Source organism: Mus musculus, chromosome 5 (assembly GCF_000001635.26).
Source record: "Mus musculus strain C57BL/6J chromosome 5, GRCm38.p6 C57BL/6J".
NCBI lineage: Eukaryota > Metazoa > Chordata > Mammalia > Rodentia > Muridae > Mus > Mus musculus.
This window is the reverse complement of record NC_000071.6, coordinates 39,604,187-39,629,368: the sequence shown is the minus strand read 5'-3', so window position 1 is coordinate 39,629,368 and position 25,182 is coordinate 39,604,187. Positions and strand designations below refer to the sequence as shown.

The 25,182-nt window shown below is 42.0% G+C and overlaps 1 protein-coding gene across 3 annotated transcripts in view; it reads left to right on the top strand.

Annotated features, from left to right (window-relative positions):
- Hs3st1 (heparan sulfate (glucosamine) 3-O-sulfotransferase 1) overlaps window positions 1–15,434 on the top strand; it is a 31,658-nt gene extending 16,224 nt beyond the window's left edge. For all 3 annotated transcript variants that reach the window (XM_017320686.2, XM_030254167.1, NM_010474.2), the window contains exon 2: window positions 13,965–15,434. In XM_017320686.2, coding sequence (XP_017176175.1) covers window positions 14,071–15,006 — 936 coding nt within the window. In that variant the 5' untranslated portion in view covers window positions 13,965–14,070 and the 3' untranslated portion in view covers window positions 15,007–15,434. The remainder of the gene's footprint in view (window positions 1–13,964) is intronic.
- The last annotated feature ends 9,748 nt before the right edge of the window (window positions 15,435–25,182 follow it).

Here is a 25,182-nt window from a genome sequence, read left to right as displayed (position 1 = left end):
CACAAAGAACTCAGAGCACAAAGCTGAACTGGGCCCCAGCTTCTTACAGTAGCTTGACCTGGATCCATTTCTGTGCACAGGTCCTTTCAAGCAAGGGAGTCTTTGTAGGGACCTGTTGTACGTGCCTGGGATTATCTAGGCTAGTTACTTAGACCATCTGAATAGAGCCTTTATCTGCTATAATGGAAGACAGAAGTCAGAGAGTAACAATGGCTGACATTTCGTGAGGGTTTTCTCTATGCCAGTTCGCCTCTTTAGCCCTTTCTATACTAACACTTCCTTTGGTTTCCAGACAACCCTACAAAGTCTGTGCTGTTGCAATCTTCACATCTCAGATTAGACAATGAGGCACACAGATCACAGGATTTGATCTGGGCTACACAGGAGAAGGTCTGTGGAGCTAGGGTTCAAAGCCAAACTCTTAACTCCGCAAACCTTCCCATTGTGAGTGCCGGATTCGGATTCATTTGGCTGATGCTAGGAAGTTTCCTGTTGATGCCAAGAGATTCAAATGCTTTATCTAAGTAAAAACAAATCATATTTTAAAGGTATAAAACACAAGTCAATCATTTTGTATTCACATTCGGAAAGAAGGCAAGATGGGGATCCTAGTGATCTTTCTTGACAGGTGCCATCAGATTTGATCTGAAGATAGTGAAATTAGAGTAAGAAATAATAAAGGACCTCCACCAGACTCTCATCAAGGGCAGCATATCTGGATAGATGACATAGCTTTTAGATGAGCAAGATAACAAAACAGGTGTCCCTTATTTGTCATAGAATCATTATGGAAAAATTGAAGTTCAAATCAGAGAAGATTGAGGCACTAATTCGTTTTGTGGCACAGGCTGATAATCATAACAAAGGCATGTTGACCTTAAATAGCATTTAAATGTTGTTTTGGTTTGTTTGGTTTTTGTTTTTAAGTATAATTCCCCATGGTTTGTGTGTGTTTATGGATATGTGTATGTGGCAGCAGAGGGCAAAGAGAATGTTGTTCCATTAAGCATCATAGATATATTCAGAAAAAGATGTGGTCACTCTGATATCGGTGCCTGCTGTGGTGCCAGGCCTTACAATAATTATTTTCACTCCAGCTTTGTTCCTCAGTTTCTCATGGGCATGGATGTGCCTTAAAATCTCTCTCTCTCTCTGTCTCCCTCCCTCCCCCTCTCTCTCTCTTCCCGTCTCCCTCTCTCTTTGTGTCTGTCTGTCTGTCTGTCTATGTCTCTTTCTTTCTCTATGTGTACATCTATATGGTATGTATGCATATGATGTCTCTCTGTGAATCTATGACTATGCTGTGTATGCATATGACATCTCTTTGTGTGTACATTTATGACTATGCTATGTATGTATATGATTCTCTGTGTGTGTGTGCGTGTACACATGAATGTTGAGGTCAGGGTGCCACCCAAGGTGCACAAGCTCCCCTTCCACCTTGTTTGAGACAGGATAACTCTGTTTTGGGGGGTTTGTTGTTTTACATATCTGGTCAGCTGACCTCTGCTTCTGGGAAGTCTCCTATCTCTTCTTCCTATCTCACTGTTGGAACACTAGTATGCAGTCCACTCAGGTCCACTTGCATGCCAAGTATATCATGCACAGAACAATGTCTCCAGCCTGTGGTTGAGTTGTGTATTGGTGTAGTTCTTTATCTGGTTTATTCACGGTGCTTGGCAGTACAGATAAATTGTGCTGTTAACATAGGACTTTTCAGTCTTACTAAGGCGAGGAAGCAATGTGCATTCAGCAAAAATTGGACTTTAATTTTAAATTTGGAGTAGCGCCTGATCCAAAAATGCTTGGCATCGTTCTCTCTTGGGGTGAGGCCCTTGCTGCACCTCCAAGTCAGGTGAGGTCACCAGGGAAACTACCAACACACTGGTGCACCTAGCCGCTCAGCGGGGATGTTCCATAGGCTGTACATGTTAAATGTGTCTTCGATTTACAGGGCTATGTCAGGACAACTCCACTGTCAGGGATGAAGCATGTCCACGAAAAGCTGCTTTCGCTTTATTGTGTGGTTTTGAGACAGGACCTCACTACGCAGCTCAGCCCTTCTGCCTTTGCTTCCTAAGCGTTAGGATTTAGGATGTATCGCCATGCCTGGCCAAAATACTTGTTTTTATATGTCTGTGATAAAATCAAGCACCCGTGTATACTAAATCTATGAGTAGAAGTTTCCAAGAATTTTCAGTAGCTTTCCCCAAGTGGGAATCTATTTGATGAAGTGGCCTTGCAGGAATTCAAACTCAGAACACTGCTGACACTCAACACTGGGGACACCGTGGAGCACCCAAGCTCCTGAAACTTCATCTCCTCCAACTCTCACTAACAGCATGTGATCCACACATACCTACCCCTGTTTTCTGCTACAAACAACCTAGAATGAATGTCCTGTTGAGGGTTACGCAGAGCAAGCCCTACGTCTCCCCCATGATTGTGGCCAGGCATCACCTGACCTGTGGTCTCCCTCTAGGCACGCCCTGCTTCTTCGCAGTTTTCTCCCATTGGAGCCTCTTAGTTGCTGGCTCTCTTCATGTTCACTCAGAAATTCTGTTACTAGCTCCTTTATGGGTGTCTTCTACTTGAGTGGGAACTCTTTAAAGACAATGCGTGGATTGCTTACATATCTCTAGAATTCTATCCAGTTCAGAAACCTTACAGAAGCCACTGTGTAAGTGCTCACCTATAGGCAAAGTGCATATCTTAGGTATCTGAGCTTACAGGTTTGATTTACTCTCCATCTCATTTTTTTCTTCCCTTGTTCTTATCTGGCAACGAATAGCCATGTACTAATTAATAAAACCCAATATCTCTCACTTAAATGTTCATAGTTGGATCTGGAAAACCTTGAGTATCATTCCAGTCCCTGGACTTGGAGGACATCTGCCTGAGTTGACAGCAGCTACCTCTTTAGACGGACTATGTGCACAGCTTGCTTGCTACAGCCCCTAACAGTCAACTGACTTGTGTGATGTCATCTGCCTGAATCCAGCAGACAGTCCTGTGCTTATGGAGTGGAAGTGCTACCAGCAAAGAGCTTAGTTCTGCTGCTTCCCTGAGGGCTATGAGCTAGTGATACTGCTCTAGCAGATACTCGAGACAGGCGCTAACTCATTGCTCACTCTCCTGGAGGTTGAGATCTCAAGATTAAGTGTTGAGGACTCAGTACTTTATATGGTTTGGTTCCTGGTCTGGGTACAGCTTCCTTCTTCCTTGTCTTCACACATGTTGGACACATAAAGAACTCTCCTCATTGCCTTTCCTTTAGAAGGATGCCTGTCCTTTCAGATTAGGACCCTGACTTCATGACCTCACCTAAACCAAATTGCTTCTCAAAGATGCTGACCTTCAACTACAATCATATTGGATATCAAAGTATAAATACTGTCAAGACATTCCTTTAAAGCTGGCCTAAGAAATAAGACAAATCCTTTCCTGAGCTTTGTCTAAGTAGACAAAGAATTTGCTTTGCATTACACATATTTCCTTGCACATGTAAACTGTTCTAGTCTCCCTTGCCCAACACAGATCCAAAGGGACTTGTGTTAATAGGCATCTGTGTTCATAGGGGTTTGAGTTTGCAGGCATTGGTTTAAGGCATCATGCTACCCTACTCTGTGTAGCATCTTGGTGCACAACTTTGGAGCTTTCGCTTTTTGTCTGTCTCAGTTTCTCCTTCAGTGAGTAGGTACCATGACAGGTAAGGATGTTGGTACATGGATTTTGTGGCTATCATACCACGTGTATCTTGGTATTTCTGGGAAAATATACAGAACCCATGAGTGTTGGCCACATGCAGCGTGAGGGCTGACCCTCTGCCCTGCCCACGAACTTTCCTGCAGCTAAGAAAGTGCCTGCCAGAGGTTGAGGCACAGCTGGAGCACCCTTGCTGCAGCATCCAGCTCCAGCCTCCAATGTGCTGGCAGGCTCCATTTCCCCTCAGCTACGTGGTAATATGAAAGGCCCTGTTCGCTCTCCTGTCACAGGGCTCTGCCGTGTGCTGCCTCTGCCGCTGTGTTTCTGTGTCTAATGAAGGATTTATTTAGGTCATTGCTGCCTTCTGTGCCCAACATGAAGCACAAGGAGAAGGAACGCTGCCCCCCTCCCTTCTCCGGAGCTGCAGCAAGTAGCATCTGCTGTTCTACTTCTGTTGGGGGTGGGGGGCTGGCCGGTGTCTTAGCAAGACCCTGTTCTGTGCTGTCCTCAAACAGAGAGCCTAATCCTGTCTGTGTGCCACTGTCCTTTCTTCCTTGAGCTTCTGTCTGGTTGAATCACTGCAGCAGTTTGGCTCACGAACAAATGCATTTGACTAATTATCATCCTCTAGATCCTATTTATACCACGAAGCATTTTTTAGGGATAAAATTAGATACCATGATTTGAAGGCATGCCATATGAACAGTGTCCTAAACAGCCCATACATACTATTTTATTTAATCCTTACAATATATATATATATATATATATATATATAGGGTCAGTGCTCTTGAGAGTTTCAGAGCTTTCCTGCGGGTTTTAAATTCCAGAGCTGAGGGAGGAACCTAAGGTTTGGCTGGAAATCGTCTCGCTATTTCCAACTTCTTGTTATCTATCATCTTCCTGGAATGACTCCACCTCTGTGGCCAGACTGATCTCTCTCGCTTTGTTGTGTACCAGGATTGCTGTTAATCCTGGGTTTAAAATCCAGCTAAGTCCACCCCAGCGAAAAACAAACAGGGAAACAAAGGACAGCCCCTCCTCAGGCCACCGCACTGAGAATCGTAGTGGGCACTGAGATTCCAGGCCTCTTCCACGGACCCCTCGGTGTCCCTGAGAACTTATGGGCACAAAACTTCACACCTCTCCCCAAACTTTTAGAGTACCATTTTCCTCTTTAACTAGACCTTGTAAAGTTGGCATGTCCTCTCCCACTTGGACGGCTGCAGTACTTCAGATAGTGTGTGACGAACAGCCTGGAGGGCTGGAGAAAAAGCTGGAGTCACTTCCTTCTAACACCTCCTCAGGGTCCTTGCATTCTAATCTTGTGCCTGAAGGGGTGGATGCTGGGATGTGCCTGAAGGGGTGGATGCTGGGATGTTGCTTGACCTCCACCTTCCCTTATGGCAGGAGATAGGATGCTCTGATTCTGCAGGGGCAGCAGGATACCTTCCAGTCCTTGCCAAGCTATGTCTCCCCAGCCCCACCCTCACCTAGATCCTATCCGGTAATGTTCATTATCCAGGTAACCTTTTGTGGATTTGGAGCCTTCCCACATTATGGAGGACTCCAGGGAACTCAGAAAGCTTGGAGGAGCCGCGGCATTCCAAGAGTGTGAATCATTTCGAAGCGAACTTGGGCCCATTTTGACTTGTTTAGCTCAGACAGCAAATGTGCTCCAAGAACACGTATTGACGTTATGTGAGCTGTCCTTCAGTCCTTCCTACCCCGAACCCTTTCCCACTTCATCCTACCTCTCAGCAATTATCATAACTCCAAACAAAACTGAATGTCAGCGTTGGCTGAGGAGTGTCATGTAGAGGCAATTTCAAGAAAATAAATATTTATGGAGGTCTCGAAATACCCATGTCCTTTCACAGACTGACAGGCGTAGACTGAATCTGTTTCCTAGGCCTTGCCTTCCAAGAGGCCCTGCCAGGGATGGAAATTTGACACCGTGGCAACAGACTCTTAAGTCATTGTGCAAAGATGAAAGGGAAGATGTTTTTGACTTTTCAGGATGAACAAATAACCTGATGCTTTCAATTGCTCAGTTTAGTTGTGTGTGTGTGTGTGTGTGTGTGTGTGTGTGTGTGTGTGTGTGTATAATGACAGTCCTGACTGGTGTTGTTCAAACTGTCTGTACTCAGGTTTCAGTACATTCCAGAAAATTAAATCACTCATCACCATGGGAGACTTGAAAGAAGCATTTTTTTGCACAGCAGTTTATTAGAGCCGGTGCCTTCTGCCACCTTCTCTGGCTTTTTCAGGAGTTTATGCCTCTGCCCAGAATATACTTGTACTGTCCACAGTGAAGCTTCCCTTCCAAGATGGGCAAAGGCAAAGCAAGAGCCTTGGACAAGGACCCTGAAGAAAAGTTTTGATGATTCCTGATTCTGTGACCTTGAGGTGGCTAGTTAACCTTAATAACTTACTTTCATAACGGTCAGGGGCAAGAACATCAGGACATTGATGTTTGTGGAGAACCTACTGTGTGCAAGAGATTCACAGTGTTGCATACTTAGCAAAGATGACCTAATACTGACTTCCCACATATGCGGTAGGCTTAGGTCCATTGTGTAGAGTTTGTATAGGAATGGCCCTGAGGCTTAGGACATTCTCCCTGAAGTTTTCCAGGTCCTGCGCCTAAGAATAAAGAATTGAGCATGGGACAGAAGGATCATGGCCTTTCATCAGTCCTTCTGTGTTGTACCTGCCTCTGTCATATGTGTATGTGAGTGTCAGACTTCTCTTGGATGTGTTCTGCTTATAGTATCTGCCACCAGTCAGGAAGTGTTTCCAGCCCTTCCCTGCCAACTGGTTTCTTTCACATGTTAATCTTAATGTTAATCTCCAGGTCTCTCTCCTGCCATAACATCTACCCCTACACACACACACACACACACACACACACACACACACACACCCCTGTGGTTCCATATAACTTCCTGGAGAACAGGGGCCTGATACACTGAATACCTAAGAGGCACTATGCTTACCTGGGATTACTTCCTATAAGAGTTCCCATTTGGATCTTTCCAATTACCAGAGCTTCCTTGCATCGTCACTATTCTCTAACGCCCTGTCAGTGCTTAAAAGTACAAAATAAAAAGAAAACAACCATTCTTGCTGGTGGTGATGTTGAAGGTTCTAGAGAAGACCTTCGCTCTTGTGCTTGCTGTCCTCTGCACAGTGACTGCTCAGCAAATAACCCCTTACTTTCCACCTCTTCTGTTAGATCTCCGAGCCTTTTACCCTAAAGGAGAAGCATGCTTGAGCTAGCTGTGTGCTCATGGTAGGTGGCAGGACTGTAAAGGTATCTTGAAGACAGATTAGCATGGATGTCACTGTCTCATGAACTATTTTGCATGTGTCCTCTGATAGTGAATATGTTCTACTGGTGAGACTACAAGGGTATATTAGAGTTAATCACATTTTGAGTCTGAGTCATAATGGGAATTATGTAATAAAAAGAATTAAGGAGAAAATTAAAATATTTTTGAAGGGTTATTTCATAGCTACCCCTCCTTTTTAATTAAGATGTTTTCAGGACTCCTGGGTGAGCTTGTCCAATCACTGAGCAATATGAAGTTTGCCCCCCAACCCCCACTTCAACATCTGGCTTCTTCTTGACTCTCTAGGAATAGGAGAGGCATGGCAATTTGGCAGTCTTTCCAATGAATAGGCTGTTATGTTTCACCTTTTACTAAATTAAAGTCTGTTCCCTATAACTTATAGCCACTGGCCTTACTGGCCCCTGCATTTGACAAGTTCATAGAGGAAATAGTCTTTGCCCCCTACAGTGAGCCAGGAATAATGCCATTCTCTGGAGTGAGCATCAGAGGGAAAACTAGTCACTGCCAAGAGACTCAGTGGTGTGCAGGCCTGGGTGGAGAGGTGGAGGACAGATGTGATTTGGTACAATGGATGGGGCCTCTAGAACTGGATAATGTAAAGACCATTGAGAGAAAGTTCAGAGGTGAAAGAAAATCTGAATAGCAAGAAAGAGACAGCTTCAGAAAGCCTGGCATATAGCATTCTGGAAACAAGGATCTACAAGCTGAGATGAACTTGGTGAATTATGAGGCATGGAGAAGCTCGTGTGGTCAGAGCTTGGCAAAGAAAGAAGGTGAAGCCCAAGAGACATTCAGGTCCCACAATAAGGATGTCCCCAGCCTGAGATATTTGGTCTAAATTCAAAGAACAATGGAGGCCACCCTCTGGGAGAGCCTGAGGACACTTGGTTTTCCATACTGAGTATTCAGTACTGTCATGAGGTGGACACAGGGATGTGGAGGGGGGAGGGGAAGGATACAGTTCTTCCAGTTCTTAGTTTGTCACCGCAGCACATCTAAGAACAGTCTTTTTGATTAAAGGAGCAGAGAGGAGAATGGCTTCCCTCTTGGACTTAATAATCTATCCATAAAATATGAGGTTTAATTTTGTCAGGCTAGCCAGTCTGAGTCTTTATAGTCCTCCTCCATTTGGGGTTTGGCTACAAAACAGGACTTCAACCCAAAAGGCCTGATAAACACACACACACACACACACACACACGCACACACGCACGCACGCACGCACGCACGCACGCACGCACGCACGCACGCACGCACGCACTCACGCATGCGCGTTTTGGTTAAGAATCGAACCAAGGAGGCAAGAGATATGGCTCAGTGATTAAGAGTATTTCCTTCCTGATCTTTCTGAGCACTCGGGGTTGATTTCCAGCAGCCACATCAACCCCAGACACTGGGAAGAAGTGAGAGACACGGCCAGGTTCTGGGTCTACTTGCTCAGACTCCACTTGGGTGTGAGTTCTGCTCACTCTTTCCTGACAAACCTTTGATTCCTTTGAGCACCGCTTTCTCCGAGCAATGCTAGCTGTCCTGACGGCTCCTTGTCAAGACTGCAGGCATGCTATGTGTGAAGCTGCCAGCCCATAGCCTGGTGCCAGCAGAAGCTGGAGCTGCTGTCTATGTTCTTGCCAGGGTGCCTGGCCTCAGCTCCAGGTGCCTGGAATAATCTGTGTCTGTGCCCTTGACAGCTCCAAGCTTTCAGATAGCCCTTTGTGTTCAAGGTCACCTGGTTTATTTCCTGTGAGAGAATAATGAAGTTATCAACAGAAAGAATATGAATGTATTTATGTCACCTGCAAGTTCAGGCTTGCCTTCCTTGTCCTTTTCCTGCTCAGGGACTTCTCTGTGAGTTGGGAGGGGACCTCTCTGTGAAGTTGTTAAGAGAAGAATTACAGCTTCCCCAACCTTCTTGCCTTACCCACTTCAGTTGCCCCAGGCAACACAGGGCCAGGGGGTGGACTGCTATTGTCAGAAAGACACACACAGGCTAATCAAGACTTAATGTAAAATACTGAAAAATTGCTCATTAATTTTGTTATTATGATTTTATTCTGGAACAAGGACATTTTGTATACATTGAGTCATATAAAATAAGATTTCTCTCAGATGATTTCTAAGAAAATTTAAAGTACAAATGTGACTCATTTCTCTTAGGTAAATCTCTCTGGCACACACTTCTTCATTCAAGTTCCAAAGGAATCATTTGGGGTAGACTCTTATTTCACAGATGATCACACTCAAGCAAAGAGTCAAAGTCAGTTCGTCTAAACTCAAAACCAGAGGCAGGATCCCTCGCCTGGTCTTACAGACTGTATAGATCTTCTTGCTCATCTACTGCCTAAAAGCAATAAATGGGTTTAAAATACCATGCCCAATATATACTCTGTGTATATTTGACTTCTAGAATGGGGAGCTAAGGGGTTATAGATGAGTGTTTTACATTGGGTCTTCCTTTGTGAACATCTATCCCTCACTATCATTGCTATATATCAAGATCACATGCTTGGAAGAGTTGTAATAGCCCTCAGGTCACTAGACTGAACTTCACTGGCCAAAAGTTTCAATTTGGCTATAGCCAAGTCACCCGAGGGTCTCCTCAAGTGTGAAATGAAAGGCAAAAACAAAAAGACTCTCTTCCGTGTTTTTTGAAAACCCATTGTCAAGGTCAGGAACCCCAGAGACTGTTTTCAGGTTCATGTGAACTTGGAGATGTTTTTCTTTCCCGTGAGTAAAAGACCAAATAACTCTGATTGTATCAATGAGAGCCTGAGCTATCAAAGCACACAAGAAACATAAGATTACTGTGTGCATATATGTTCTATACATAAATGAGTTACTATGTTACCACATATATGCTATGCATTTACACATGTAATATGCACACACACACACACACACACACACATATATATATTAGATATGGATGACATTTGTACAGCATATCTAGCTATAAATATGCACATTCTTTGCATGTGTGCATATGCATGTGTGTGCATATACATACAGGATTTTCTGTGTATATGTACATACATGTGCATATATATACACAATTTTATGTGTATACATGCATATGTATATACACATACAAAAATGATAACCTCTGTGCTATAATGTTATATTTTTCTTGCATAAAATAGTTTTCAAAAAGAAATGAGATAAAAATACTATGCAGTGTAGCTCTAGATTTCTAGGTTGAAATGTTTCTCATTCTTCTTGTGTGTACTGTGTATTTTGTATTTTGTCATATACACACATATATAGAATGTGTGTGTATATGTGTGTGTGTGTGTGTGTGTGTGTGTGTGTGTAGGACTGGCCAGCTTTACCTGAATAACACCAATATCTTTATGATGAAAAGGATCTAGACAATAAATAAATAAATGTATTAGAAAGCAAAAATAAACTGAAAGATCCTGAGAGAGAGTGAAAAAATATGAAAGTCCCTAGACTTGTGTCTGAAATAGACCTTACTAATGGCAGGGAGTAAAAGTTTAACTCACCCCATTGTTCCAGGATGTACTAACCACAAAGTAGAAGTTTAACTTGTTCCATTGTTTCAGGAAATGTTCAGACAGAATACTCTAATCATTCCTCGAACCCGTTATGCTTGCCAAATGCTATAGCCCAATGCCAGGCATTTGTGGTTTCTGCCTTTATAAACACCTTACCCCTTGAGCTCGGGGTCGACTCCTCTACCCCTGTGTGGGATACAAGTCGTCCCCAGTGCTCTGGCCTTTCCCCGATTAAACCTCTTGCTGTTCGCATCATGATTGGTCTCTCGGGAGTTCTTGGGCATCACGTCATCCCAGGACATGAGTGAGGGTTGCCCCCTCCACCCCCGTTTTGGAGGTCTTTCAAAACAAGGGGTTTCTGAATGCCTAAATGTCTGGTTTTAAATTTTCATTTTATTTCTGATATTATTATATAATTACATCATCTTTCCTTTGCATTTTCTCCCTCCAAAACACTCAACATATCCCACATTGCTGGCTTTCAACTTCATGGTCTCTTTTTCTGTTAATTGTTGTTGCATGCATATTTGTATATGTATATATATATACACACATATATAATTATAGCTAATATGTATATATACATATATACATATATATTTATATTTATGTATCCATAAATATAACCTGTACAGTCTGTACATTGCTTGTATGTTTTCAGGGCTGACCATTTAGTACTGAATAAACAATTGGACTATTTTTTTCTCTCTCAGCATTCCAGACAAACAATATTTAGCATCTCCTCTGCTGTTTGTTGGTAATTCCCTGTTAGGAAGAGTCTCAGGTGTATTCTGTGGTGACTAATTTACTTCAGAATGAGGCAGAGAAAGCATGAGCAGCCAGATAATACAGATTTCAGTTGTACCTGTGTGTTGGTCATATGAGTGTTGAATCCTGTGACTTATTGGTTGTTCAGGTCCTGAGTCTAAAGACAGAAAGTGACGGCTGTGGCCACCACAAGCATGTCAGAGTTAGTGCCACCCATGTCTCACTTGTGGTTCATTCTTTGCCCTTGAACTTTCTGGGCAAACTGCCCTCAAATGTGTAACGAGCAGGTACAGATGGCTCTTGGCTCCATTCACTTGAACAGTGAAGAAGAAAAAGATCTTTTAGTAAAGCTTCCTGAATCCTTCCTTTGAGGAAAGCAATCTTATCACACTGAGTTCACACCCTTTGCCAACCCAACCCAACCCAACCCAACCCAACCCAACCCAACCCACACTGCTTAGCCACACCCTCCATAAACACCTTCCCCCAAGGGTGTGCTCACTGACCTCCAGTCCCATTTGCAGAGTTCCTAGTTCATATGTCCACCTTGCTTCATGCTTGCTACTCTCTAGACTTCTGTCTGGCTCAGTGCTCAAGCTCTTGCTTTGGCTTTATCTTAGTTGTTCATTTTGTATGTATGTGATTATTTTGTCTTCATGTATGTATGTAGACCACATGTGTATCTGGTGACTGCTGAGGCCAAAAGAGGCTTCAGATTCCCTGAAAGTGGAGTTACAGCCAATTGTGAGCCACCATGCTGAGCTAAAAGTGAAACTGGCTCCTCTGGAAGAGCAGCGAGTATGTTTGACCACTGAGCCACCCTCCAGCCAGGGCTCATGGTTTTAACATACATTTCGTAAATGACAAATCCTTGTGTCTGAGGACCACAAACTTGAGGGCCCTGAATTTGTTCTTTTTCCATGCATATGGTCAAGTAAATGATAAGCTTGATATAAAGAAGAAGCAAACATTTCACTGACTGGAGAAACGCTACAATCCCCTTGCTGTGACTTTTCCAACCCTTTGCAAATGACCAAAGCAAGCCAGTGCCTCTGTTTCTTTGTTGGAGAATGACAAACATGGTTCCAGTGTGTCTAATTTTCAGAGTGGCAACCACAGCTTGTTATCTGTGTGAGTCCCTAGATCTAGGCCAACAGTCGATGTCCTGCAAGGACTTTATCACAACAGGTGATGCAGTTTAAAAAAGCGGAGGAACTAAGGGAGGAAGTTTGCCAGCATACAAGTTCTCCATTTAGAACTTTTAAATTGGGCCCTGAGTTTTAAATTGAATTATTATGACATTTTTGTGTTCTTATATTTTATGGCCCTAATCTATATATTGATGTTGATCTTAACCTTTATTTCCGATGTCACCCTGTGTGGCTGTGATGACAATGAACTCTGCCAGTTGTGAGCCACTTTATAAATAGTAAAGCTTTGTGTTCTTCTGATAATGTTGCCTTTTTAATCCCATTAGGCACACTTCAATGTCTTCTGTTATGATGACTTTTCAATGGTTTTAGGCAAATGAGTAAGCATATCTCCATATAATGTCAACCTAACATCCAACTCCAGCCTGTGTCAGTCATCCTGCTGCCTGTTGCCTGCAGTCAGTGTACACACATTTCCCTCTGCCAAACTCAACAAACCATCCCCAAACCCAGCGATCAAACAATAGCCACTGGTTCTTGCTCATGAGCCAGGGTCATTTGTCCTTCCTCCCACCCAGACCTGTAGCTGCTCAGACCTGTTCTTATTGCAAGGATATAGATAGCTGCAGGTATAACGCATTTGTGGCAGAGATGAGTTCCGCTTACTGTCACATCTGTCTGTATACGTTGGCCAGACCCCAAACTGAGAAACACAGTGTCCTGGACAAAGCAGCCACCAGAGTCTGATGCTGGGGGAAACACTGGACTTTTCATTCATTCCTTCACATGGGCTTATCCACCCCATTGGAATAGAAACCCCTGGTGGGAGACAGGGTGTGCAGAAACTAGTCTGCTTCCATATCAGCTGAGCCTCCATACCACCAGAGGCTGACAGGAGGAAGATATTCTTTAGATGCTTTCTAAAGTTGAAAGGCTGTTGCAGTTAAGAACACATAATGCTATTACAGAGGACCAGAATCCACTTCTAAACACCCACTATAGGAGGGCTCACAAATGCCTTTAACTCCAACTTGGACGGAATCATAGGCTTCTTGCCTCTGATGCCACCTGCACTCATGAGCAAATATTTGCAAACATACACACATACTCACACAGTCGACCTAAATCTTAAAATCAAGTGTAATATTTAATACCACATGAGAATTATTTGACATTCAAATTTTTGTGTCCACAAACAAAGTTTTATTGAAACACAGCCACGCCCCTGTCTCTGTCTATTGTCTGTGGCTGCCTCAGATCCAGAAAAGCACAGTTGGAATTGGTGTTGCTATAGAAACTATATGTCCCAAAAGCCAAAAATATTTATTCTCTAGTCCTTTACAGAAAATGTTTGTTATCCCTCTTTTATAGAATAGAGCGTTTGAGGGAGGTGAGGACAGTGCTCACGACTATAGATGTTGGATAACTTCCATGTCTGCTTGGGGCTAAAAGCTGCTTCTTTTCCTCCCTAGTAATTGGCAACTGGAGATACTCATGTTCCAGTAATCAAGAGGGAGCCTTGCTGCTACTTCATGATCCAGGCGCGTGTGGCCCAGTGAAGTCCCTGAGCTGTACAGCATGACCTTGCTGCTCCTGGGTGCGGTGCTGCTGGTGGCCCAGCCCCAGCTTGTGCATTCCCACCCGGCTGCTCCTGGCCCGGGGCTCAAACAGCAGGAGCTTCTGAGGAAGGTGATTATTCTCCCAGAGGACACCGGAGAAGGCACAGCATCCAATGGTTCCACACAGCAGCTGCCACAGACCATCATCATTGGGGTGCGCAAGGGTGGTACCCGAGCCCTGCTAGAGATGCTCAGCCTGCATCCTGATGTTGCTGCAGCTGAAAACGAGGTCCATTTCTTTGACTGGGAGGAGCATTACAGCCAAGGCCTGGGCTGGTACCTCACCCAGATGCCCTTCTCCTCCCCTCACCAGCTCACCGTGGAGAAGACACCCGCCTATTTCACTTCGCCCAAAGTGCCTGAGAGAATCCACAGCATGAACCCCACCATCCGCCTGCTGCTTATCCTGAGGGACCCATCAGAGCGCGTGCTGTCCGACTACACCCAGGTGTTGTACAACCACCTTCAGAAGCACAAGCCCTATCCACCCATTGAGGACCTCCTAATGCGGGACGGTCGGCTGAACCTGGACTACAAGGCTCTCAACCGCAGCCTGTACCATGCACACATGCTGAACTGGCTGCGTTTTTTCCCGTTGGGCCACATCCACATTGTGGATGGCGACCGCCTCATCAGAGACCCTTTCCCTGAGATCCAGAAGGTCGAAAGATTCCTGAAGCTTTCTCCACAGATCAACGCCTCGAACTTCTACTTTAACAAAACCAAGGGCTTCTACTGCCTGCGGGACAGTGGCAAGGACCGCTGCTTACACGAGTCCAAAGGCCGGGCGCACCCCCAGGTGGATCCCAAACTACTTGATAAACTGCACGAATACTTTCATGAGCCAAATAAGAAATTTTTCAAGCTCGTGGGCAGAACATTCGACTGGCACTGATTTGCCGTCTCCTAGGCTCGGGACTTTTCCTGTTGTTAACTTCTGGTGTACATCTGAAGGGGGGAGGAAAATAATTTTAAAAAGGCATTTAAGCTATAATTTATTTGTAAAACCCACAAATGACTTCTGTACAGTATTAGATTCACAGTTGCCATATATAGTAGTTATATTTTTCTACTTGTTAAATGGAGGGCGTTTTGTATTGTTTTTCATGGTTGTTAACATTGTGTATATGTCTCTATAATATGAAGGAACTTAACTATTGCACTGAAAAAATAAGAGATTTTTTTTTTCTGGAGACCTCTTTTTTTGTTGTTGTTGTTTTAAATATAATTAACCTGCCTCCAATCCAAAATAGCTCTTTGTTTTCACCTCCTTGTCAAATCTATAATCTTTTTCTGCTTAAAAAAATTTATTGGTATTATGGATGTTGCTCCTCTCTTTTCTGAATTTTTTTTTTTATTTTAATGCCTGACTGTTGTCTTCAGATTTAGTTTTTACTTGAAATTTGAATTTCCTCCTCACCGAGAGTATTATTTTTGGAAGTGGCAGTTTTATCCATGTTCAGACAACCCACATGTGGGTTTAACCCCTGTAGCCTGCATATGGGTTTAACCACAGTCAGCTTGCATGAGGGCTTAACCCCTGCCAGTCTTCATGTGGGTTTAACCTCTGCCAGCTTGTGTATAGATTTAACACATATGAGTTTTGGGTTTTTTATTTTTATTTTTATTTTTTGCCCCTTCCCCCGCATATGAGTTTTAAGTGAAGAAAATGGCACTGAGACTTAAAAACAGATGAGAACTGGCAAGAGATTTCTTAAGATCCAAATTAGTCTTAGAGGATATGGCAAATCTCATAATAAACAAACTTACACCCTTGGATTTCAGAATGATCTTGGGGCTGTAAACTTTGCCTTTTGGGCAACTGGCCTCCGCAAAGCTACTTAAGAGAGAGCAAGAAACATTCAAGTTCTCTTTGTGTGTGTCTGTCCAGCCTAAACCTCGCATGAGGAGCAGAATAAGTAGTAGTAGCCTTTGCTCAACTCTAGAATTTGTCTTCTGAAAGATCAACATGCACTTATGACCTTCTATATCATACTCATAGAGATATAACTTCAAAACTGGCTCCAACTTTATAGTTTTGAATAGGAAAAAAATTAAAACTCCCAAGGACTGAAGTTAAGATGTGAAAAAAATCACAATATAACCCAGTGCACCTGCGCACGTAAGTTTCCCTTCTCCTTAGAACAGCCACAAAGCAGAGGCTGGTCACAAAAGCCAGTTCTAAGTCTCTGGATTGTCACATATACTTGATAATCAACCTTTTATGATTAAATAGACTAGGTCTTTTCCATAGTAATAAGTATGGATAAGATAATAAAGATAATAAACTGTGATCATGACAGTGGGAAAGAATGCAAGAGAGCAGAATAAAACCATTTCCTGACAGTTTGTTCTGAAGGAATGAAACACAAGCAGGCATCCTGGATTGTTTTCTCCATCTTAGAACACTCTGAAACTTCCCCCAAGCAAACTTAAGATGGAGGTATTACTCTGACAAGTTCAAAGAATAGAGAATAGGCCCTGAAAAACAGGGCACTTGTCGGAGGTCACACTATCAGGTTCAGAGCCCAGGTACATCCAAAGCACAATTAACCCTTTCCTTCTTTCTTTCTTTCTTTCTTTCTTTCTTTCTTTCTTTCTTTCTTTCTTTCTTTCTTTCTCTCTTTCTTCCTTTCTGTTTAGCTCAATCTAAACTCTAAAGAAAAGGTCAAACTCAGAGGTGTTGTTTTTCTGACTTGACCTGACATGTTTTTCCTGGTGCCAAAAGTTTTCCACCCGAAGAGCTGCACTTGAGCCAGAGGAAGGGCAAGGGGAAACCAACATTTTTCTCAGCAGCCTTCCAGGGAAATGAGTCACCTTGGTTGTATTTTAGCAGTCCCAGCCTGATCTGACCTTAACCTGGCCCACACCCCATTCCTGCCTAAGACTAAGAGTAGGAGAGAATTCCCTCCCCTTCAGAACTCATTAAGCTTATCCATCAACCACTGTCTCCTCAGAAGCAGAACCAGATATATTTATAGCCGATTTCCATAGACTTTGTGATATGCAGAGTGCTTCCCTCTGCAGCATACTTTTTGGCCTTTTATGAGACTTTACCTGAAGAATGAGGGGCTCCAAAAAAGATTAAATCAAGTTTCCAAAGCTGCTCAGGGATATTGGGACAGAAAGAAAGCTCAGGTGGTGATCTCTGGTGCCCAAGAAGATGCTTGTCTGGAGATGTTATGGTTAGAGCCTAGTCTGCTGCAATCACTTGTCTGCTAATTAGCAATGAGGAGAGTCAGAACTGGCATCAATAAGCCTGAGTTGCTAGTACTGGCATAGCTGATGGCATGGGGGTCATACATTGTAGGTGGTCAGTGGATGTAAATCTAATGCATTGCTTTATTGGGGGAACAGAATACTGACTCAGGGAGTCATAGTCTTGCACATACCACTAGAGAAAATGCAGGAGTCCCAGTGATAGCATATATTCATTCATTAATTCTTCTCTCTCTCTCTCTCTCTCTCTCTCTCTCTCTCTCTCTCTCTCTTCTTTTCTTTCCTTTCTTTCCTTTCTTTTTTGATAAAACTCCAGTGAGTCATCAGTACATTTTAAGAAGCAAAACCCCTATCATTTCCTACTTTATTCCAGGTATTTAGATCTCATCCTACCCCTTTTCAGAGGATACTGCAATAGACCCATGGCCATTCCTATAAGAACAAAATGCAGTAAGGCAGGAGTCAAATGGTATTTGGTCTCTCCTGATCAGGTTGAATGCCAATCCTATTAACAAAGATAGTTCCTTGCTGGAGGTGGGAGTACCTACTGAAGCCCAGGCTACAGCCACTTGAGAGCTCTAGAGAAACAGCTAAGATTTGCTGAGCAAAGCATTATGTACAGGGTTGGGCTCTTGCCTCATTTGCTGTTTCAAAGGAAGAATTGTATCATTGTCTCATTCCTCTAGGAACAGGACAATGTTGAAATCCAGTTGGTACTATATAACTATCAGCTAACAGCCTGGGAATTAGTGAGTTTATGAAAAAAACATGTTATACCTCTGAGGTCAGGATGGCTTTCTCTTTCTATCCTCCACAGAGTAGAAATGGAGGGTTGAAGTAGCCAGTGCCCATCCTGTCTGTTGCTTACAGTTGTGGAGGCAAAGTCCACTGTATTCATTAAAACGTTTTTTTTTTCTTTAGATCCTATGATATAGCGAATGTAGTATTAATTCTTCAAGAATATAAAAAGGAAAGTTACTGGAGTTAAGTATTTTGGGTTTGAAGAAGAATCAAAGAAGTGCCAAGACAGCAAGAGAAATGGCCTTGAGTTGTGTACATTAGATAGGGCAATATGTTCCATAATTTAGCATCAATTCAACCACACCCCTAGAAGGAGTCAACCAGCTGGTAGAAAGAAGATGAATGAAGAATGAAGTATGCTATTTTCCTGATTGCCAATCATTTTTTATAAGAAAGAAAAAATATTACCGAAAAGTTGCAATACAGCTATGACCAAAGCCACTTAATTCAAGGGTCACAGAGGCCCTGTCCTTTTGGAACAAGGCGTTGTGAAAAAATTGCCCTGGAGCCAGAAAATGAAAGTCATTGATGTTACCAAAGGAATACATCCTATGTAAAGGCATGTCTTGAATCAGAAAGTGGTGATGGGGGAGGGAAGGGATATAGGAGAAGTACAGGGAAAAGTCTTGTCTAGCAAGTATGTAGCTTGGATTAAACACACTAAGCAGCCAAGATGTAGCTTTGTAGCCACTTGTAGTCTTGTCAGGAGGTTTCTAAGATGGAGGTAGTCCCCCATGTGTCTGAATCCTGTGCAGGTTTGGAAATTGCACAAAAATAACCATCATTATTACACACTATTTATGTGCTTCATATCTTATATTCATTGCTTCCAACATAACTTAAAAAAAAAAAAACTATGAGAGGTAAGAAATAGTACCCTAGTTTCAGTCAAGAAGAAACTTAAGAACAGAGATTAAAATATTGACTTCTGATGACAGAGAAAGTTATTTGTTTCATATGAGAATTTTTCTAGAGTCCTGAACTTATGCAATTTCAATCCATCCCATAGTGAGTCAAGGTGAGAAGAAACACATAGGCCTCATCGAGAGGGCAGCATCTATCAAGAAACTTAAGGATGAGAGATTGGACAAAAGAGGACTGAAAAGTCAGTGTCCATAGGACCACACAGGAAGGATGCCCTAAAGGGTGTTGCAACAGGCAGAAATTAAAAGAAGGATACATCACCAAGCATGAGAGAAATACCGGGGCAAGGATTCCCCAGTAGTATAGAAGAAGCAAGGGAACCATAGCCCATCAGCTCATCCAGTTGCTTGACTCCCTCTTGTAAGGAGCAGCCCTGCATCTTCAGCTCCCACTGAGGTCAAGGTTACTACACTTTTCTCAAATTCCACAGTTAGATAAAGAGAAAGAAAACACAATTATAATCAGGAGATTTGGGCATTAACCCAATTTGACCATGAAGCCTTCAGTACAAATTCTCAGACCCTTAATTTCCTCTGTGGTAAAAATGGCCTGATATTCAACTCAGTTTGGAAGGAAAGTTAATGAGATGAATGGTAAAGGCCAGCAAACTGTGCACACGTAGAGCTTAGCTGTGAATAGGTTTAGAGGTTCAAGAGACAGACAGGAACTGATTGTAAAGTGGTCAGCAAAAACTCACTGTCTTTGTTCTGTCCCTCACTCGCCAGCTATGATACTAGTCATTGCTGTTACTGGCCCAGACAGATCCTATTTCCCATGGCTTCTCCATCTTTTATAGCCCTTAAAGGCAGAGTACTAACAGCTCCACAGAAATGTGTTCTTGAAGTTTTATCTTAACAAAAGCCACATTACATAGAGAAAGCTGCAAAATGACACCCCCTTTCTTGGGGGGGGGAGAACAAATAACTCATGTTTGACTGTTCAAGTCCCTTGCCTTTGCACAGGCTACTTCATAGTACAATTTCTGCTCATAGATCCCCTTGACATTAGCCTGGGTTCAGACTTCTAAACAATATACCTGGTTATTTCTTCCCATACTTTTCCCCCCTCCTCCACTCATTTAGGTTTTTGATGTTGTTGTTGTTAGCTTGTTTGCTTTGTTTTGTTTTATTTTGAAACCCCATTCTCAGTAAATGAATTAATCAGCTCAGCTCTTGCTTCTAGGACACCAGATGTCAGATAATAAACCTGCATTTATGTCGTGTTCTATGGAAATAATATAGATAGTATGACTGAACTATAGATGCCACTTTTAATAAAATAATGAGTAGAAAGCAAGTGTATGTTATTGGCTTTTACATTGAAGGCTTAAATATGATAGTATATGACATTGTTACCAGGTAAACTCTGTTCCTTGGATTATTAGACTATCATCAAAATCCTATTCATGAAGCCAGGCATGCTGGCACACACCTATGATCCCAGAAGTGGTGAACTGAGACAAGAGGAGCACTAGTCCGAAGTCAGCATGAGCTCCATAGGGAGAACCCACTTCAGAAAAAAAAAATAATAATTTCAAGGCATTAATGTAAAACTTGAGATTCTGGTTCATGAAATATTTCTGGGTCCCACAGATAAAATCACATTGCTTTAATTCATTTCTGCTCCACAGTACAGTGTTTCTCTTCATTTTCAATGTTCCTTTCAGGGTCAGTCTTCCTCTTAACTGCAACCTTGTGGCACTTTGCCTAAGTGGGAGGTAGATAGAAAGCTCTTGTTTATGGATGATAAATCTTGTCTAGTTGTCAATCTAATGTGAAAATTCTCTCCATCACACCCCAGCCTCACAGTGTGGCCTCCTCCTGGGAGTCCTTTCTTTGGTCCATGAACTGCTAGGCACTTAACAATATGGTGTTTTATTCAGTCCTTGAAAGCCCCTAGGGAAATAACCAAACCAAGTTTCACATGTTTGCTTATTAACGCAGAGCCAGCAAATAGTACTATACTTGATGTTGGAATTACAAATGTTTATTAACTAAACAAATCTTCCTGCTGCCCAGCTTTCTTCCACTCCCCTACACTCTTCAGCCTCTTCTGGAATACTCAAATATTCCAGTGTTCTCCTAGGCACACCATTATGTCTTCAAACTGACAATTGATATTCATATTTCTTGGACCTCTGTTCTCTAGGTTCTGCCCATGAATCCAAGAATGAATATTTCTTGTGCAGCCTTGTTTATAGCTATGTGAACTTTGACAAATATCTTAATTTCTAGGACTTTCTATTAGGGGATATAATGCCTTTCCCACAGTTGTTATAAGCAATACATGGATAATGGACAATTGAACAATCTTGAAGTCATAATTCCATAAACAGTAGGTGAGTTATACTTTAGTCTTCACAGTAACCTATGGGCCTTTGTTACCATTAACCTTGTTTATGCATGAGGAAACTAAAGGACAATGATAGCATTTTCCCAGAGTCCGGTCACCCCTGGGGGGAGGGGTCACTAGTATTATTGGCCTCCATCATTATCCCCTGGGTACTGTCTACCACACCAGGCCTCCAGAATTCTCCTGAGGTTAGTCTCTAACACACTTGGCTGCCAGAAATCTCTCCTAAGTGGTCGATAGCACACTTGGCCTCCTGGCTACTCTCCATTTCAAAGAGGAAGAGAGATCTTTCCCAGTGGCAAGGGTGAGTGCAAAGAGGTCAAAGACAACTCAGATTGAAGCTCAGGACCAACATCACCTAAAAGTCTCTGGCAGAAAGAATTCTGGAGTGGTCCCAAGATACCCGCCCTTTGATGTATATATCTTGTTTAGTGACCTCCCCTCACATCTGAGTAGCATTTGAAAATAGTATAGGTCATTTGTTACCTTAATTAGGTTAATCTGTATGGCAAAGAAAATAACTTTTAATTTAGTAGATCAGTTCAGAAAGAAATGGGAATGAAGATAAAGGAGGGGGAGACATGTCCTCCTGGCTTTGCTTGCTATGGATAACAGGACTCTGAGAAGATGATATACCAAAGAACTGTCGTGGCTAGTACAATTTAAGGGTATTTCTAGAAACATTCAGCATGGATGTTTGCAAATATCTCATTTTTTCCCAACACTAGTGAGCAAAGAAGAAGATACTGATTAGAAAATGTTCTGTCTGAAAGCTTGTTTTTATCTTAGGAAACTCTCCCATGGCAGGCTTGGTCTCCTGAGTCACCTACACTGAGTTAATAGATGTGTATTGACTTAACCTGCTGTGATCTAGTAATGTGCTTGCCTTTATGTTAATACAAAGACTTGAGTCAATTTTTTTCTAGTCCATTCAAATGGCTTGTGCTTACTTTTCAATGTCTGCTTTCAAAACAAACAAAATCCTTGGGTTTTGTTGTTGTTGTTGTTGTTACCAAATAAATACAAGTACATTATATAATAACCAGAGCCTGCATTTTGAGTTCCAAGAAACAATTATAATTGCCAATGTTTGTGTTCATATCCTTCTACTTCTTTTAAGCCTGGAAGCCATACTACCCTGCTATGTATCTATAGATTTTTTATTTTATCACTCACCAACTAGAAAAGGCCTGTGGCTCCCTATACTGCCTAAGGAAGCCAGTATCGCATCTACGTTTATACATAAAGTAGAAGTTCAGCTATCAGTTTCCAGGTAAAGCTATGCTTTTTAGTGAGAAGTGTTTTGGAATTAAAAAGTCAGTTAGTCCTGGATCCCTTATTACATACATCCTTGTAACAAACTATACCAGCATTGCTGGTTCCCAGACAAATCTATAATCTCATAGACCCTGGAGGTTAGATAAGCATAGTTAGGCAAGTCTGAAATGGCAGAGTCTTATGTGGAATCATATGTCGGCTATAAAAGAAAACACTTGGAGGGCTGAACTGGATGACTATCCAATATGATGTCTTGAATCACATGTTTGAATCCTAAGTTGAAAGGAATGCGCCACCATCCTCTCCCCCAACTCTCTTTCCCTCCCTTATCCCTTTTTCCATATTGCTAACTTGAATTGTTCATAGCACGACAGAGCTAGGATAGTAGATACACAATTTATACGATTGGCTTGCTCTCAGACTTTCAAAAGAGAAATCAAAAGTTATCAGGTAATAAAGAGGGTGGCCTCATTCTACTGTTCCATAAATACCAGCTGGGATTCCTTATGGGAAAGGACCACATAAGGGACAAATAATAGGAGGTATGATTCATGGGGGTCCATTTGTAGAGACTAGCTATTTATCAGCTTACTATATATTCCTGTACAATAAAATGGACAGCACACTTGTGTAATGGATCACTGGCCATACTTTAAGGGGGAGATTAATATAGGTTTAAGCTTTCATGATATGAAAGTCCATTATACTAATGCATGTTATTATAAGTCCTTGTGCCTCCTATGTAATTTCAGCTACTTTTGCCTCAGTCATTTGACTCCTTTCAAACTAATTCTTTGATGATGTCGATGGAAATTAAGTCATTTTTTACATAAATCCATTCATGCCATAAGTAAAATGCAGGTTTGTTTGTTGTGTTGTATCTTCTGAACATTATTGTGTGATTCTATCAAGCCATTTGAAGAAATGCTTTAAGACACACCTAAAGCAAATTGTAGATTGAGATTCACTTGGGAAACTGTGCTATATGGAAGCACAGAGCCTGCCAGACCTCCACACCTCTTAGACAATTTGTCAAACACTGAAGAGTGTTGCTGAGACTTTTAACACTGGGTATTAAAAGCTGTCTATGGTATTCAAAAGAGAATGCACTGCAGGTTCTATTTCCAGCATCCCAATTTGAAAGTTCTATTTTCGTAGCAATTTACATTTCCACACAATTAAAGACTACCCAATTCTGATTTGCACTTCAAGTATCCAATTTACCTGTAATTTACATCTTTTATTTTATTTTTTGTTAGTCTCTTCAGAAACAAACAACCACACACACACACACACACACACACACACACCCTAGGTTTTAAATGTTGGCATCATGACAAGATCTGTGTGATACTAAAAAGTTGAACTAAGCATTTCAGAGAGTCAGTCTGTTGAGTGGGAATTAGGAATGGCTAAAGCCCTTTAAGCCTATGAACAAATTCAGCCACACAAAGACATCCAACATCTATACATTTATTTTTATATAAATATTCTTTCCATGGTAACATTCAAATTGTTTTTAAGCAGGAATTTACCATTAACAATACAATATTCTCTTAGTCATCATTGCAACACCCTAAACATCAACAGCAGCTGACTTAAATTCTCATTTTTTAAAATGTTCTGTGCCTTTAAGTATGAATGTTCACATAAAAAGAATCAAGGTCCTGATAAAGTCAGAAAATAATACTGTATTTTGGTCTCATCTCCTTCTTGACCAATGGCTTCTAAACTCTTGGCTTTCCTAAGTATTAAGAAAATTAAAGAAGTCTTTGGTGGCTCATAACAAGTCATACTTTATTATGTGTTAATGAAGAGACTTTTCACTAAACAATGACAGGATGGTAGAAAGTTGCCAGAGGAGCCAGCCTTGCTGTTTTGAATTTCTTCCTACTACCACTCCCTTGATCTTCTAGCATACAGACTGCAGGAGATGAAGGTTGAATTATAGCCCAAGTTCTGCTATTTAGTTAACTGAGCCATTTGAGCAGAAATTCTATAATCCAAATGACCCTAACAGACAGGTGATGATGTAGAGGCTCTGGGAAAGACTGGTTGGAAGTACATGGACATTTCCTGGCCTATATACCGTTTCTTTCTTTGCCTGTTCCCTAATTGTAACCTTTTAAAAATGAACTGTTAATCAAATGAGGAAACTAGTTTTTTTTTTTTTCAAATTACATTGGCTGTTCCAAAAAATTATAGAAGCCAAGGAGAACATCTAAGAACATTTAAATTGCAGCCAATGAGTCAGAAATGCAGTGGGCAACGTGAATGTTCCGGTACAGCTCACATGGGGATGGATTTGTGGAACACAAGCAGTTCCTTACCTCTGAGACAAGTAGGTGTCTCAGGAGATTGTCAGAATGAAAATCAATATGAAGACACCCATGTAGTGTGTCTTCCAACCACTGGAGATTTGCTTATTCTAAGAGGAAAAAAAAATACCATGTATTTAATGACTAGCAGAAAAGAAACAGTGAGTGAGTCAGAGTGT